This window comes from Onychomys torridus, chromosome 21 (assembly GCF_903995425.1).
Source record: "Onychomys torridus chromosome 21, mOncTor1.1, whole genome shotgun sequence".
Lineage (NCBI taxonomy): Eukaryota > Metazoa > Chordata > Mammalia > Rodentia > Cricetidae > Onychomys > Onychomys torridus.
In genome coordinates this window covers 19,417,680-19,436,166 of record NC_050463.1, presented here as the reverse complement: position 1 = coordinate 19,436,166, position 18,487 = coordinate 19,417,680, and the positions used below count along the sequence as shown (strand labels likewise).

Below are 18,487 nucleotides of genomic sequence, written 5' to 3'. Positions count from 1 at the left end.
ATCAGCACGCAGCCATCAAGATCTCCTGGGTCTGGCCTGCGGCTAGAGGCTGCTCTGGCTGCGCAATTCTGTTTCTATGGAAGATGGGAGAGGAAGCAAGTGCCTCTTCTGGAGAACAATCCAAAGAGCACGGTCAAGGTGAAAAACCATCACACGTGTACTAGGTCACGGTGCTCACATCCCTTGGTGCTTCGCTGCATAAGCAGGAAAATAAATCATAAGGACATTCAAGAGACAACAATGGAGATCCAAAGTTCCCACCATCAATCTCCCACCAAGAGAAGTCAAGGAAGCACACCAAAGAGTTTCAGAAAGCAGAAGCAGTTTGCATTTTCATGTAACTGCTAACTCAGAGGAAAAGCTCCAGGCATGCCTTTGCAAAGTGGCTGGGGTTGTGCTGCCAAGCTAGATGAACTTGGATCCACCTTGGAGCTCAAGCCAAGTGGTACTGCATCACCTTCCCCATCTCCTCCTTAAGACACCTCACAGCTGGCAGGAACGTCAGTGAATGTAACACTATTTACTATCAGAATTGGTACCAGGCCTCAATCTGACACAGGGAGTCTACACAAACACAGTCGCTGGCGGATCACCGCGACTGTTTGACTGCCACCTGCTGGGAAGGGCCCCCAGCGGTGCCTGTTTGTGTACACTGCCATAGCAGCTTGATCCCCCACCGCTCCGCCACCATGCACTCGGCACAGCTTTCTATTTAGAGCTGTTAAAACGGCATGAATACGGTTGTCTCTTTTTCCTCAAGATTGCTAATTCAACAGAGTGCGGGCCACAGAGACCTGCATTTGTCATTTCGTGTGTCTGTGACACCTAAGTGAATAGAAAGCAAATTCAACTCTTAATAAACCACTGAGAATGTTTGAGTATTCAAGTGAGAAGCTGTACATGGAAAGCAAACATTTCCTACTTCTTGTTTGCAAACTGTGTTGCCATGGTGATGCACAGTATTTAGAGCATTACAGAAATTAGGAAATCAAAGGAATTGTTGCTTTGCATTACCCATCTTCACAGAAACATTCATCCCGTCTTCCCACCCGATGCCTATCCTTTTACAGGGATACTCGCAGCGTTACCTGACATCTTTATAGAATTGGCAATCTACTGCCCAGTCCTGCCATGTAATCTTGACTTACACTGAATTCCAGGGTTCCAGCAGGAGTGTCCTCCAGCTCCAGGCTGCCCCTCCCTCACACTCCTGTCTAGTCTTCTGTTTACATCCCATAAGCCACAAGCCCCATGAGTCTTTACCTCTAAGAGAGCTCTGGCCTCATCCACCTTGCCTGAATCCACAAGCTGCAGGAAGAGATCAGTGACAGGCTTGTAAAGTGCAAACTGATTGGCCAATCTCTCAGACATGATGCTTACTGCAAGGACAATAGGTAAGGAAAAGCTTTCATTGAAACAGGGCTGACTCACTCGCCCAAGAAACCTGCCCCAACTCCCCGAGGAAAGGAAGCTGACAACTTACACTGCTCTAACGCTGGCTCCATCTGTTCTTCTATTACTTTTCTGAATAAATATGACAAGCCAAAGTACTGGGGTTCTACGGTTCGACTCCCTGAAGTAAGCATGTGTTCAATATTTTCTATGGCGACACCTATGTTATTACTGTAAAAGAAAACAACTATAATGAAATATTTGCTTCTACAAAAATTTCAGCTAGTTTTAGTCAGAAGTTAGTCAGAAGTTAATTCATGTGGGCACTCATGCAGATATTTCAGAAAAAGGAAATTATATTTACAAGCAACCCGATTTATAACATTAAGTTTTCAAAGCAGATCTTGTAACATGACCCAGTGATGTCAGGTGATAACCACCACTGAGTGGCTCACACGATGGGGCACTTGTTTTAAAACAGTGAGAGACAAGACCAAACTGAATTTATCTTGAATATTTAATTTGATTTTGCAGCTCACTGGATATAAAATGCTATTATTTTGGCTTTATAAACCATAATGAACACTAGTGTGTGAAGCAAAGACAATACATAACATTTAGAGATTAAAAAAATAAAAAGATCACATAGTCAAAAAGTTGTCTTCATGGCTAACAGTCATGGGGATTTCTTTGCATCAGGTACCATACTTTTGAAAAAAAAAAAAAAAATCACTACTAGAATCCTCAGAACAGGGTACCTTTACACTTTACTTTGGGAGGAAAAGAGAAATTCTGTGTCCTTCCTGAACAAGGCAGGAAAAAAAATAAGCTCATGGCAGTCATTTTGATAAGACAACCGCAGCTAGTGTTGTGTGGTCATAATGTGGTGCCAGAAATCAATTTCATGTTGAAATTATTACATTAAAAATAAGAACTCTAATAAAAATGAGTATATGTTAGATCTTATGAGTTTAGGTAAAAAAATTATTTTCAAGTGATTAAAAACATGTTTTCTATATCATAAAAAATAATATATTCTAACTTTAAAATAAATGCTCACCTAGATCTAATTTTAAAACATGATATTTTTCTTATTAAAAAGAAAGTTTGAAACTCTATTTTGGGGAATAGTTTTGGAAAATATTTTATTTTATCTAAATATGGCCGTTTGCCTGCATATTTGTGTGGACAGAGAAGGTGCACGATCCACATGGCTGTGAGCACCAAGTGGTGCTGGGAATTGAATTCAGGGCCTCTGGAAGAGCAGCCAGAGCTCTTAACCACTGAGCCGTCTCTCCAGGTCATGGGAAATAGTTTTAAAGGTTAAAATCAAAACATTTTTTGCTAAAAGAAATAGGAATAAACAAACAAACAAAAAACCCTTGCAAAACAGAACTTTAATACATCCATACATCCAACACTGCCTATCAAGATTTCCCTCAATGTGTTATGAATATCAATTCTAGAGTTATTCTTAGGACTTTTTTCTGAGAAAGGTTTCATCACATAGCCCAGATTGTCATCAAGCATGTGATCCTCCTGCCTCAGCCTCCTGAGTTCTGGGATCACGGGCCTGAATCATGTTCAATCTTCCAGCAATGTCACACGTAGAAAACACTAGGATCAAAGGTATGCGAGACCACCACCTGGCAGAAATGTGTATTTTTAATAAGTTTTGCAGGCCCTGTTTCACTATGCTAACAGTGAGCTGCGACTCTAAAGAACTGCTGACTAGGGAATGAAATTGCTTTAATTTCTGTAAATGAAGTGTTTTGATAACAAGACATACACACACGCACGCGTATATTTTATACACATGTACATATTTCATATACATATACATAAGTAGACATGAGCACACACATATATACACTTGTGCATAACACATTCTATATATACGTGAGTTAGCAACTATGGAGTTTATTTTATGGATGATAAATGTTTAGTCTAAGATTTCATTAAAGATAAAATACATTTGAACATATCATTAGTTTTAATAGTAAATTATCGCCATAATTAGGATAGAAAATTCCTGTGTTGACATGGCTTCCAAAGGTGTCAATGGAGATGAAAACACTCACTTCTTCATCTGGGCCAAAGCAAGGTTATTGATGAAAACCATACTGGAGAGTCCAACTGCATCGAGTCCGTGTACCATCTTCTGAATGGCCTCTATGCTTTCCAGGTCACCCTTTAAGGCAAAGGCCTGGATGAGGCGGGTGATGGCTACTTTAGAAGGAATCTGCTCCAGATCCAAGGCTGCTTTTAGAGTTGCTAGAGCCGCTAAAACAGAGAGCAGAGGACTGAGTTTTTCTTAAATAACCCACACTGACTTTAACACATCCTGAAAACCAGCTTTTAGACATCAAATGGCTAAATACAAAAAATGAATAATTTATTCTAGATTACAGAAAACATTACTACTTCATGAAAAATCTTTACTAATGGACACATCTATCTGGCTGTGAAGTACAAGAGAGGGGCAAACTTCCTGTCAAGAAGAAGAAAATGTTATTGACAACAGGAGTCCTATTCAGGGACATGATTTCATGAGTCATCAAGGAAGGTGACAAGTTCTGAAAAGTATAAACAAGGAAGAACTTTTTTAAACTGAAGAACTGACCAAAAAACGAAAAACAAAAAATAAGGAACTTCTGCTCACGTTCATAATTGCCTAGATTTTTACTAAACCAAAGCACACATAATTATCAAAAACTTTTAACTTCTGTTTTCTTGACAATGGTCCAGACAGGATGGAACACACACACCAGCCGAGCTCAAATTCCACATGAACAGATTTATATCACACAATTAGGCTACTTGCAGATACTTGCTGCATTTAGTTTTCAAAGAAAATAAAGCTCATTCAACTCCTCAGACCACAGGCAAGGGGGTTTTGTTTGTGAAAATGATCACAATTACAAGTACTTGGTTATGGGTAAATATGGAATGCCGCTCTAATTTACAGACTCACATGCAAGTGTGGTGAAATCCTTGTATTAAATAAGGTACTCGATGGGAGGGCTGCACCAATACTTAGCATAACAATCACCTTTACCACCACTGAAGAAACTTCCCTGCTTTGTAGCAATTCAAGCACTGTAACCTAGACAAAGCTAAGGCTCTCTCTCCAGGCAGCTTCCAGAATGAGAGCAGCTTATCTTCACATGGGAAGGGAAAGGGTACCAATTAAACAGTCTGTTCAAAACAATACAGTAAAAGACACGATCAATTTAGCCTTCTTTACTGAATAAACTATTATAATTTCAAATTTACACATGATCCAGACCATTGACAGTTTAAAAAGTGGTAAGATGTTACAAACATGTACGCACATACCGGAAAAAAACTGCCTCTATTCTATCTTAAAATGGGATCCACAGAAAATCAGCTTGACCGTGTCCTGTTAAAGGGTGGTCACATACAAACAACTGTGCTCAAACATCCTTGGTGTCCGAGCACATTGTAGGGAATGAAGTTAAGGGAAAGGAGAGGAGGATGGCGGCTCACACTGCTGAAGCATTTACCACAGTGCAGGGGTGGGACTGGAAGCCATGCTCAAAGACCCCCTGAAGCAGTCTTACAGGCAGCCCACTGAGGCCCACGGCCAAAGAAAGTCGTAGTGCTAGTCACAGATGCCAAGCTAAGCCTGCACCCCGTTCCAGGTGCTGCACCTAGGGTACAGGAGCGGGAGGGGGAGGCAAGCAGTCTGCCTCTCCAAGGGGAATAAGAGAGCTTATGATCTAAACCATGCCACAAAATCTGCCGTCTGTGCCAGGGATGACCTAAGGAACACCAAGAATGAACACCAATGAATCACATCCCTCTTCCCCAAGTCTTCTCCGACTATCTCTCAGTTCCAACATTTCTCTGAATTATTCTCTAGTAATACTGAGTACATTGCTACACAGCACTTATCAACAGTCTACGAAAGTCTAGTTTATAAGTTTCTGTAAGATTTAATTGCCTACTTTATTGCCATGGGTAAGTTTGGTTAAAATAAGGTTGAAAAGAGGGGGCAGATCTGAAGCACATCAGGCACTCTCTCAGGCTAGAGCAGATGTGGACAGATCAGCACCTAAACCATTCCCGCCCTGGTGAGCACTGTGTCTTCACCATGTGTCAGTCTGGTGAGGCTCGGGCAACGAGGGCTGCTGGGTGGAAGTGGAAAGCGGGGTCAGGGGTCATGTGTGCAAACATCTGAGAACAGGTAAGACACCACACCAAATATGACCTTGGGATTTTCATGGGCACCTAGTAAAGGCTGGGAATCAGAAAAATGCCTGAAGTGTAAACTGAAATCTTGAAGTTAAAATAAAAGTCTTATTTTTCGTGGCTACAGAAACATTAGCTATTTAAAAATTTTACAAGGAGCAGATTTTAACTCCCTCTTTGTCTCTCTGAGACAGCCTAACTCTGCAGCCTAATGGCAGTCCAGGCTGGCCTCAATCCTGAACAATGTTCCTGCCTCGGCCTCTCATATGCTAGGACTGCAGTGTGCACTACCATGCCCACTTAAATTTTTCATGTCTTAAAATATAAATGAAAAATAAACCTCACAAAATCATTTCTATCGAAAATAAAAACAAGCCTTGATTTTACAAACAAGCCTTATCCCACCTCCCAATTACATACACCTGGAGCCTGTCCAAGACTGTTGGAGTGTCCAAGTGCCTGTGGAAACTCACTGAGGTACTCAGCCACCGTCAGTGAGGAAGACAGCTGAGGAGCAGCAAGACTAGGGACTGTTAGCAACAGAGACTGAGCAATTAGTTTCCTCGGAGGAGATGGAAGATTACTACGTGATGAACTGCAGAGCAAGGATCTGAACTTAGGGCAGCCAGGGGAAGGAACGAGAAACACAGGGGAAGAGCCAAGGAGCTGAACTTCCAACCTCAGTGTCTCCTTGATGAGGCAGCTAGTGGTGTTAACCAAAAGTCAACCGTGGAAGTTAACTGAAAAGCTACTTTCCTAACTTCAAGAGTCAAAACTGTCCCCTTGAGAGCTAACCTATCCCACTGTAAACCCAGAACAGCCTCCACGGAACCACCAGCTCCCACATCCCAATCCTCAAAGTCGCCTCCACACCTTCCCAGTGTTACCCTCTCCACACTCATTTAAAAACTCGATCCCAACAAACACTGCATTCTACTGCTGTTGGTATTATGAACTATTAAAAAAGTATTGGATTAGGTTTAAAAAAAATCAATATTACAATCATTTGGTGCACAATCCCACACACTTAACACTCAATTTAACTCATTTGCTATCTCATATACAGCCAACACAACACTCAAGAAATAACTGCTGGGAATTGTTTCAGACCTCCAAAGTATGTTAATTTCCAAAGCAAAATGACTTGTGCTGTGAATCTGAACGCACTTGAAAGCCTGTACTTTCTCGAGCTGGAACACAAATTTTGCATGTCTGAAGAGCGGTGATTCATCTTAAGAAAACCCATCTTGTGTTAAATGGAACGGAAACTGGACTAAGTGGTCAGATGACAAGCACATTCATATTCACGCTGTATTATAAATGCATGTACAGTAATTTACGTCTCTCAGCTACCACAAAAGGCTCTTGATAAGCAGGTAATTTGCTAAATGGACTCCTTTATCCAAGTATTCGAAGGGCGTTACAAGAAAAATCTGCAGAGGCATTAATGTGACGTAAAGGTCAAGCATTGTGACATACCTTTCAAATAATCCCGCCTAACTTGCGTTATGATGAGGAGGCTGTTGGCAGCATCGTTCAGTGTGAAGCCCTTGATGTGGGTCTCGGCGCTAAAAGAAGCAGACATTTAGAAAGGAATTACTGACATGCTTCTGATACGATAATAAATGGTTGAGCACCAAGGTGAAATTATAAAAACTACTGTTCGTATGTTAAAAATATTGCTGCAAAATATCGACCTGGAGACAGCTTTTGTGTTATCCTGTCAATGGTTATAGAAGGATAATTTTTTTTTGCATTCTGACAGATGACAAAGTTGGAAATGAGCAACAAAAGAAACAAAGTACAAGATTTTTTTTAAACAATCGGTTCAGATTCTTGAGTGCTGACATATTAGGTGACTAGAATAACCGTGTGCCCTGCATTGTTCGCTGTATCCAAGCTAGATACTTTCTCTCCTCTCTCTCTCCTCTCTCTCTCCTTCTCTCTCTCTCTCTCTCTCCCCCCTCCCTTCCTCATTATAAAATGTAAAACTATTCTTCCAGCAACAAAAATGAACATTTTATTTTCAGCACTGTATACTTTAAATACAAACTAAAGCATATTGCTAACCAACACCATATTATTTGGTTGATTAATTCTCAAATTTCTGTCATCTAGACACAGTTTTTAAAGCTTTTAAACAGAGCACAGGACCAAAACCATTGTTTCGATAAAATTTAAAATTCCACATAACCAGACTGAAAAACAAACTTCCTAACTTTTTAAAAACACAAGAGCAAAACCAGCTTTTACTTAGCACCAAATCCTAGAGGATTAACCAAAACCAAATAAAAACAAACAAACAAAACCCTAACCGGAAGTGGTTTGTTTGCCGTACTCTTTGGACATCTCTTGTGATGAAATTTTAGCATCCTTAATGCCTCCGAGCTGAACTCGATTAGGAAATAGTCACAGGTCGCAAGGAGCAAGGGTGGTTGAGGCCACTTGCCAACGGCTCAGCAGTGACCTCGCTGTCAATGCTCCACAGTTTACTGACAAGCCTAAAAAACCTCTGAGCACAGGACAAGAGAAGAGGGACCAGTATTCCTACCAATCCAAGACACCTTCTCAGTCACTCCGGCATCAAAGGCTCACCCTGCAGTCCCTGGACGTAGACTCCTTGCACACCCCACAACCCCCACAGCCTTCATTTTGATTTTTTTCCCCTTTGTCCCATCTGTCAAAGCTCCTAAGCCAACAACTCCTATGTGAGACTACCTGCTTAAAGGACTTGCTTTGCCAACGTGCAGCATGACTAAATAAAAATCTCACCTCTCACACCAATATTATTATACCATTATTCACTTCAGAGTATCGTTTACAGCCGGGTGGTAGCACATGCCTTTCTTCAGTCCTGGCACTTGGGAGGTAGAGGCAGGTGGATTGCTGAGTGCCAGGCCAGCCTGGTCTACAGAGTGAGTTCCAGGACAGCTAGAGCTACACAGAGAAACCCTGTCTTGAAACAACAACAAACAAAACAAAACAAAAAATCCAAAACACCCAAACAAACAAACAAACAAACAAAAGAGTATTACTTACAGTTTAAAACCAGCCTGGCATGTTAACTTAAGACTTTAATCCTAGTAATAACACTCGGAAGGCAGAGGCAGGTCTGTGAGGTCAAGACTAGCCTGGTCTATATAAGAGAACACCAGGCCAGCAAGGGCAACACAGTGAAAAAAATTGTAAAAACCAAACCAAACCACCAACAAATCCCCAAATTAACAACAACAAAAAAGCCATTAAAATAAGATGATAACTCTTGTCTCTCCACTGACAACAATAAGCAACGTAACATCATTTACTATCTTCAAGAAATTCCCTGTGCTTGTTCCAAATCCGAACGAAAGTGGAGGTTAGTATCAGGAACAAAGTTCCCCATCTAAGGCAGACAAGAGGGCCAAGCACAAGGAAAACGTACTCTAGTCTGGCCAAGAGAGAAAAAGCACAAAGCCACTCACAGAAGCCTTTGATTGGGATCTTTCAGACAACACAAAGAAACTGAATTCTGGGTCCTAACCATCAGTCTCATTTTTTCAGTTGCCAAACAAAACTTTCAGTTAAAAAAACATTCCCTTCTCTTCTCTATGCTATTCAATGGAATTAGCCACTAGCCACAGACAATATGCAATTAATTATATTTCATTTTACACATTTCAACAGTCACATTAAGGCTGGTGGCTACTGAAGTGGGCTGCACAGAATTTCAGACTTTTTTTTTTTTTGGAGCTGTCAAAATAAAGAAAAAAAAGGCATATGCATCATACAGCTTACCACTAACAGTAAATATTAATCTTTCTCAACTAAAGAAGACCAGATTTCAAGGAAAATTCACGATTTTCAGAGCAATGAATGGAATAACACTGCTACTTAGGCCACTCCACTCCGAGGTACAAAAACTGGCCAGCCCACTGAAAAGAAGACAGACTTAGCAGTGTTCCTAGACAGACAGACAGGGAGAATAAGAGAAAACGAGCACTGTTCTTACGGGTAAGGCAGGGCTGGCGGGAAATGAGTCTCAGCTCCCTACGAAAGCCATTCAGTGCATGTTCCCAGAAACTCAGAATCACTTAAGAGAGTACCCTGGACAGAGTTACGAATGGCACAGGCTATGGCAGCCTGTATGGTGGTTACCACACTAAAATCAAGTGATCTGCACAAAACAACCATTATTAAAAAATAAATAAATAAATAAATAAAAACTCACCTTTATACTTATTTGTGTGTGTGAATGTGCATGTATGTGGGCACACACAATCTATGTAGGTCAAAAGTCAACTTTCCTTCTACCAAGTGAGTCAGAGGCTGTCAGCCTTTGGACGCTGAGCCTCCTGACAGCAGATACAGAGGTAGGAGGGGAAAAGACAGCCAGGAAATGAATCCAAAGAGCTTAACAACACATGCTTCCAGTAACACAATTAACTGGAAATTATTCCCAGTCCAAGGGCTGTCCTGAAACTCTCTCTGTAGACCAGGCTGGCCTTGAACTCACAGAGATCCACCTGCTTCTGCCTCCTGGGCACTGGAATTAAAGGTGTGCACCACCACCTGGCTCTTTTCAGGAAAGGTACCCAAAATAGGTTTCACCCAGGTCATTTTATTGGTTCAAGATTAAGGCCGTGTAACCAATCCTGTTAAAGGACTTGGCTCTTGGATTCTCTTGGGTCCACCTAGCTACATAGAATAATCCTTGTAGGGTAACACTGCTGAAGTATAAGCACTCTGAAGTGTACAAAGTCTTACCTATATGAGGAATCTATAAAGAGCCAACACAGAAACAGAGAGTAGAATGGAGGTTGCCTGGGATGGGAGGATGGGAAATATGAAGCCGATGACTAACATGTACCAGCAAGGCAAGGTGAGTCCTAGAGTCCTATCCGCCAGTGTCTACAGTTACTAATACTAAGAGGGGAGCTCATCAGCAATTACACAGACTCAGAGAACCCAACAATGACAATGATGACGAGGATAAAGAAGGTGGGAGGAGCTCTGGATGGTGATGGATATGTTTACGGCCCTGATGCTGGAGGTAGTTTCATTGGTATATACTTATCCCCAAAGTTAATGAGATGTATACATTAAATATGTATATCTTTTAATATGTCAATCATATTGCAGAAAGGCTTCATCAAAACCTAGAGAGGAAGAAAGCCTATCAGCCTGTGTCTTACAGGCTGTGGGTGGAAGGAGAATGAAAGACCCATTCTTCCACCATTCAGGCCGGCCAACCACCTCTAAGACCAGGACCTGCAGCAGAAGGCAGGAATGCCGCTCAGCAGCTACACCTGAGCAAACACAAACAAAATGCATACCCATGGAAATCAATACGCCATAGAATCATCTTTACTACTTGAAGTGCTTGGTATTTTCCAGTCTGTTTCATTGATAAATGCTCATTCTGCCCCACTAAATAGTGGCGACTGCAGTTTGGAACTCTGCCAGGTCAGTGTGGCTTTCCTTGAGAGGAACACACAGCACTGACCACGCTAGGAGACAGGGAGCCATGAAATACACATGATACATAATATAATTCCCATTAAGGGGATGCTATCACAATGTTTTAGGCACATGACTCACTGATTATCTGAGACTTTTGTAAAATGCACAATCCTAGGTCATTCAAAATCAGAACCTTAGGCTCTGAGAAGAAGGCTCAATTGATGCTACCAAGACAGGGTCACTTTGCACAAGCCCAATTAAGAAGTTTTTGTAGGGCTGGGGAGACGGCTCAGAGGTTAACTGTTTAAATCTGTAGTTATTTTAGCCTGTAATTCAGAGTTATATACTGATTTTACGTCTCAAGATTCAAACACTTGGCAAATATAAGTGCTTTGAAAGTTCAGTGCTGGGGCTGCAGAGATGGCTCAGAGGTTAAGAGCACTGGCTGCTGCTCTGCCAGAGGTCCTGGGTTCAAGTCCCAGCACTCAAGAGGCAGAAGGATTTGCTGCAAGGGGGGCCGGCCTGGAAAACACAGGGAGACTGCTTCAAACAAAAGTCGTCAGCATGAGTGGCCTCTGGTGTTCTCTGTGTGCAGCCGAGACATCTGAGCAGTATTTCTGTACAGGCAAGGGCGTTAGCAATAAGCTCGTACTCACAAATCCTTCACTTGCATTGCTTCAGGGAAACTGTCCTTGTGCAGCAGCAAGCCTATCAGAGTGCTATACGCTTCACTGCTAAACACGACGCTCTGCTTTTGAGCTCGGAGGAAGATATTATATGCATCTGTAAGAGAGAAAAAAGATGAGAGAGAGCGAGAGGGAGGGAGGGAGGGAGGGAGGGAGGGAGGGAGAGAGAGAGAGAGAGAGAGAGAGAGAGAGAGAGAGAGAGAGAGAGAATGAATAAGAATACATTATTCTAAATGAGCAAAAACATAAGAAACAAAACCAAGACCCCAAACTCTGTATCTACCCACCGTTACCAATTCTCAGAGATGGGCACTGACCATGCCATCATCTTTCAAACTATGAAGACAAAGGGCAGCTGTAGGAAATACTGCTCCATTTAAAATGACGGTGCCTGAAAGGGTTTCTTTTCCAAGTTATTTCTTATCCTTGCCTTAGGTCAATAAATTATGTTCTTGCTAATAAAAATGAAAATCAGCTCTTCTGACTTCAAAAGATGATAGCAGTTTCAAAATAAATCACAAAACATGTGTTAAAGTCCAAATAAACCAGAGGTATAATTTAGATTGAGGGGCGCAAAAGATTCACTTTCAAGCTATCTTTAATCTATAAGTGGGTGGTTACAATGGTTCATATTTCAACACAATAGCATTAAAGTGAATATAGCCTATAATTCTAAAATTAGAAGATCAAATTATTTGGCTACGACAGGACTTATACAAAAACATACAATTTTCAAATATACAGATATCTAACAAGTAAACTAGGCAACATTTGTTTGACTGATTAACAGTTTTATTTCACTTGTTCACAATAACTGTCAGCGAATGAAAAGATGTTACCAAAAGAAGTATCTACACTTTTCAGTCACTTACTTTTCTGAAATAAAATTGCTTGGCTCTAAAAACTACAATCCACTCTTATGTGTATAAACACATCACAACAGAGATCGAGAAAACTGATCCACCACAGACGGCCCTCTAGGAACATAAAACTCAGTCGGAGAAAAACGCAATGTATTTAGATAGGTACAGACATGATGCTAGTGATCACAAGAACAGGCAAAAGTATTTGTGATTATATGTACAAGTTAGGGAAGTTTGTATTATCCTCTCAATAAAACTCAAGTGGTAATGTCCAAACTTTATTTAAAACTAGGAATTAAATTGGGAGGGGAAAAAAGATAAGGTCTAAGAATGTCTTAGTGAAGGAGATTAGGTTTGTGTGAATAGTCACAGTCATGCAAGTTAATCAGATTTTGAATAAGCGTTCCAAAGCACACTCCTGGTTAGTGATCACATTACTAAGGACCTTGTATCAAATTTCTGTTAATGCCTACATAAGCCAGGCACGAGGAGAAGGTAGAAAACACTCAAGGAGGAATTAGTTAATGGCTATGCCAACAGATACCTAGACTACTCAGTGTATTTTACCATCTGAAATGGGAGGAAATGAAATCTTTTCTCCTTTATTCTTCCACACAAATAAATACATACTTTGATCATGTTCAGCCTCCCAATTTTCCTGTCTTATCCCTCTGACATTCTCACCTAGTCAATTCTCCCCACAAGCCCCAACCCTACTTTCATGCTGTCACCGCTGTTGTGAGTGTGACCCACTGCATTTAACTGGGGTCGCTGGCACCAGCATGGGCATGTTGGTACTTAAGCAAGAGCTCCTTTCCAGTGGTAGTGCAACTGGGAATGACTCATCATCTCCCCAGCAACCACTGCCCAGATCCTCTGGGAGACATGGAGCCCCAGGAGTCTCTTCTCCTGAATGCCAGTATCAACAGCCATCACACACTTCAAAACAAAGCTTGATAAAATACAACAAAATTTACTAAAAATAAGTCCTTTACAATCATTGTACACAGAGTGAAGCCACAAAAGAATATTACCATGCACATGTTTTCTTTTACAGGGGACTACAAAGTTAGGATGTAATGTTAGTTCACACTGTTTGTTATGAAAATTCAGGCCAGGCACTATCTGAATATTCGAAATTAATAAACAAAACTAGAAAAATCTAATATTGTATTCTGATACCACAGGAGCTGAGTTCACTACTATCTATCAACTGTTTATGTGAGCACTTCAATGAACCAAACCCATTAACCACAACTATCCCAACAAATACTACTATAAGCACTGAATTTTCTTTTCTTTTAATATATAATTTATTGGTGTTTTGCCTACATGTACATCTGTGTGATGGTGTCAGAAGCCCTAGAAGTGGAGTTACAGACAGGTGTGGGTGCTGGGAATTGAACCCAGATCCTCTGGAAGAGCAGCAGTGCTTTTAACTGCTTAGTCATTTCTCCAGCCCTAGCACTGAATTTTCAAAGTACTTATATTTGCCAAGTGTTTGAATCTTGAGACATAAAATCAGTATATAACTCTGAATTACAGGCTAAAATAATTAGCTGAAAGACTGAGTAATATTTAATCACTTAGTTAAATATTTTTGTTTAAAAACAATCTTTAAAAAGGTAATATATGAGCTAGGCATAATGGTGCATATCTATAATCCTAGCACTTGCCCTAAGCTGAGGCCAGACTGGACTACAATAGTGAGACCCCCGTCTCAAAAAGAAATCCCAGCCAGCCAAGGCTCTCAGCCTCTCATATGCTCATAACCTAAACCTAACAATTATTCTTAACATCTGGCCAGAATTACGTTGTTCTGGTTTTCAACTTTAAATATTTTATAAAGATCTCAAATGGACACTGGCTTATAAATTATAATATTATCATAACTAATAAATTACTTAGTATCACCTGTATTATGCTGATAATTAAAAATTTCCCAAATGCGCCAATACCTTTGCTAATCTAAATGCACGTTCCTGGGGCACATCTGCTCCCCACAGCACATCTCTAGTGTGCCAGGCTCAGCCCACGTGTTGCCAGCTATAGAAACAAGACAGCATGGGCATTTACCTTTGTTCTTTCTCAATCTGCAGGCATTCAACAACATCTTCTCAGTATTGGTTTCTATTGCGGAGGGTGATGAAGAACTCAGGGAAGGTCGGTCATCTTCAAACCACAACTGTAAAACAAAATGACTCAGTTCAACAAAAACTGTTAAATCCAGCGACCTTTGCACTATAAAACTGGGCTAAACTAGGGCCTAGAAATGCATGGTAACAAAACTCTGCTGGGCTTGTGCTAAAGACAAATTACCTCAGGAACGTCAAAGGGAACTTCCTGGTTGCTGTTTTTCAGGATCTCTGCTAACAGTTGCAATGTCCTTTCCCGAGGGATAATGTTTTCCTCTTGCATTTTATTCCAGACAGCATCAGCTCGCTGCCAGTCACCATTTATTTCTGCAGAATTTGAGTAATCAAAAATCAATGACTATGCTAAGCAGAACTGGTAAAGGTTTAGGAATTTTTTATTTAGGTTCAAGAAGGCATTGTTCCAAATGCTGTTGTCAAGGAAAGGAAACATTAGTGACTGCAGCCCAGAGGTGAGATTTGTTTGTGTATCTTTCTAATTATGAGACACAGAAACACTTTCTCTGCCAAAACAAGCAAACAGAAACAAAATAGTAACAAACCACTCCAGCCTTTTATCCAAAGCTTTGAAAATCATGTTGCTAAAAGTTTTTTTAAAAGATTTATTTATTTATTATGTATGCAATGTTCTGCCTGCATGTATGCCTGCAGGCCAGAAGAGGGCGCCAGACCTCATTACAGATGGTTGTGAGCCACCATGTGGTTGCTGGGAATTGAACCCAGGACCTCTGGAATGTGTTCTCCACCGCTGAGCCATCTCTCCAGCCCGATAAGTTTGTTTTAAAAATAACTGGAAAATGCTCGATGTGAAAATCAAAATAGGAGACAAGTTTGCAAAGATAATAAAAACATGTACGCTGCCTCTGCACACCTTAGGAATGCTCGATGCATGTTTTTTGTTTTGTTTTGTTTTGTTTTGTTTTTTAACAAAGTAACGAATGTCCAGGTGCCTTGGCTTGGGTGAGGAGAAAGCTGTCTGTATCTCACCTGCTGGTAAAGGATCTCTGCCCAGGTGTTATACAATTCTTATGGCAACACTGCTGAATAAGTTTTAGGGCACAAGAAGTCTCTTGTAGAGGAAATAGGTAGATGTCTTTGTACCAATAAGCTACTTACTTCAATGTTGTGATACCTAGTTTTTACAAATAACAATAGTCCTGCTTTAGATGTCCTTTTCTTTGAATTAGGGAGGTAAGCTTGACCACAGTATCCTGGAAAACACGACTGTTTCTACTTCTTACATCAAGAGGGAAAGCATCACCACTAAAGTGAGTGGCACCCCAAGATTCTTCCTCTCCAAATCCTGCCCTCCAAAAAATATTAAGGTTTTTTAACAACTAGTGACTGCTAGAAGCACAAACTTTGACACACTTAACTAGCAATCAGCAACAGAGACAAAGACAAAAGGTGAGCAGGACTGGCACCACAGGCCCACAGCGGCAACTCCTGGTCTAGACAGTGGGGTTAACCTCCAGTTCAGAGTGATTTTATAGACACGATTAGAAAGTCAGTCTAACTGACATAAACCTCACACAACTAGCTTTTACAGCAATAGTCTTATAACTGTATCTTCCTTTTATTAAAATCTCCTCCTGTAACATAAAAACCTAAGTGTTATAAATATTTAAAAGTATAAAACTTGAGTTAAAAAAACCGTCCAAGCCCAAGAGCCCTTACTGTGTGCAAAGCAAGCCCAGGAGCAGTTCTTCTGTGGCACAGGTCGGGCAACAGAAGGGGGCTTCCAGGGTCAGGGCAGCAGGGCTGTGCGCTACATCTACAGCCAACACAAGGATTCTAAGCAATGAATACAAGATGGGTGGATGATTTACAGCTATCTGCCACATAGACCACAAACCATTGGAAGAGAATTTTCTTCTTTTAAAATAGGCAAAATGGCTGAGCTGCGTGTGGTGGCGCACGTCTTTAATCCCAGCACTTGAGAGGCAGAGGCAGGTGGATCTCTGTGAGTTTGAGGCCAGCCTGGGCTACAGAGTGAGTTCCAGGACAGCCAGAGCTACATATAGAGAAACCCTGTCTCGAAAAACAAGTAACACCCACCCACTAAAGAGAGGGAGAGAGGGAGAGAGAGAGAGAGAGAGAGAGAGAGAGAGAAGAGGAGAGAAGAGAAGAGAAGAGAAGAGAAGAGAAGAGAAGAGAAGAGGAGAGGAGAGGAGAGGAGAGATGGCTTTGACTGACAGCAACCAGGTCCAGAGACCTGAGCCTGCCTACAGCTTTAGCTCTAGAACAGGACACACACACTGGACACAGACTGGGTAATTTAAATATAAAAATAACTGAAACAACAGGTTTTTAAAAAATCCATGAATCCATTTAAGAAAAAAACCCATCAATTTTAGAGGTTTCAAGGACACCAAACTCTTACAAACTGAAAATAAAATATAAATTTTTGTGTTTTCCAATAAATGTATTTCTTACAGTTAAAAAAAAAAAAAAAAGCCCCAGAGTGTAGACTGAATTCAATGTGGAGTTCCAAACAACCCAGAATGCAGTCAAAACAGTGAGTGACGGAGGTCACCAAACAGAGCGCTGACAAGAACATCCTGGGGCAGGAAGTCTGCAGACGGAGTGCCCACTGACTGGTTCACACTTAGCCCGCAAACTGATGCTCTGTGGATCTTCAGAGCTCACAATATATCCATTTTACTAGCATGGCAATGGAAGGAAAGGCCACAGAGCATGAGGTGTCAGTGACTATATGTGCCTGAAGGAAAAATAAAACAAATAACTTCAAGTAGACTAAAACACTAGGGCTGTAAAATTATAAAAACCACAGCTGAGGAATTTTTAATGCAAAACAACAAATCAAAGGCAGCTGTTTTAGACAGAGCAATCTATGTATGCAAATAAACGTCTACTTTTTTTATTTATGAAGGTAGCAAGGCCTAGCTCGGCAGTGCAAGGCTCTGAGCCCAGGACTCAGGAGACAGAGGTGCTCAAGGCCAGCCTGGTATACACCTGAGTTCCAGGGAAGACAGAGGACAAAGTAAGGCCTGTCTCAAAACAACAGCAACAAAAAGAAAGAAGACCAAAACACCATGTACAAACTGAAGTACCTTCAACGTAAGAAAACAGTGACAGTGGCATTAAGGAAGCTTCCACTAAAAACATGTTTAAAAAGACAGGACCATTAACTCATCCGCTGTCTGTAAAACCAGAGACAGCTGGATAAAATGACCTCCACTTCAGTATCATAGCAACAGCCAAACGTGGGTGCTGGTATAAACAGAATAGAGCATTACTTGGTTATAAAAAGACAATATCTCAAATCACTCTCCAACCTTCAGAAAAATACCTGGAATTCAGTCACATGGAAATTAATGGTACAAACCAAGATTCAGGTACATGGAAAACTAAAATCTATTCAAAGAAACGGGGGACTAGTGAAATGAATTCTAGGATATCCAACCAGTATATTAGTACTTATAGATGATTAAAATGGAGAAAAAGATTGTACTTGAGTTAAAAAAAAAAAAAAGTAATATGCTCATATGAAATAACAGTTTTAACACAGGTCGTGGTGGTGTAGGCCTTTAATCTCAGAATTCAGGAGGTAGAGCCAGGCGGATCTCCTTAAGTTCGAGGCCAGCCTGGTGTACAGAGTGAGTTCCAGAACAGCCAGGGCTACACAGAGAAACCCTGTCTGGAAAAACAAAAACAAAACAAATAATATATATGGTTTTTACACAGATGTGCATGTTCCTACAAGACCTATGCCTAT

General features: G+C 40.9%; 1 protein-coding gene across 1 annotated transcript in view; it reads right to left on the bottom strand.

Moving 5' to 3' along the window:
- The window catches only part of Lrpprc (leucine rich pentatricopeptide repeat containing), an 85,120-nt gene that overhangs the window by 3,779 nt on the left and 62,854 nt on the right, over positions 1 to 18,487 (bottom strand). Inside the window, exons 28-34 of the mRNA XM_036170536.1 lie at positions 14,915 to 15,057; positions 14,672 to 14,780; positions 11,703 to 11,829; positions 7,087 to 7,175; positions 3,474 to 3,675; positions 1,484 to 1,623; positions 1,264 to 1,379 (exon numbers count right to left, since the gene is read on the bottom strand). Coding sequence (XP_036026429.1) covers positions 1,264 to 1,379; positions 1,484 to 1,623; positions 3,474 to 3,675; positions 7,087 to 7,175; positions 11,703 to 11,829; positions 14,672 to 14,780; positions 14,915 to 15,057 — 926 coding nt within the window. The remainder of the gene's footprint in view (positions 1 to 1,263; positions 1,380 to 1,483; positions 1,624 to 3,473; positions 3,676 to 7,086; positions 7,176 to 11,702; positions 11,830 to 14,671; positions 14,781 to 14,914; positions 15,058 to 18,487) is intronic.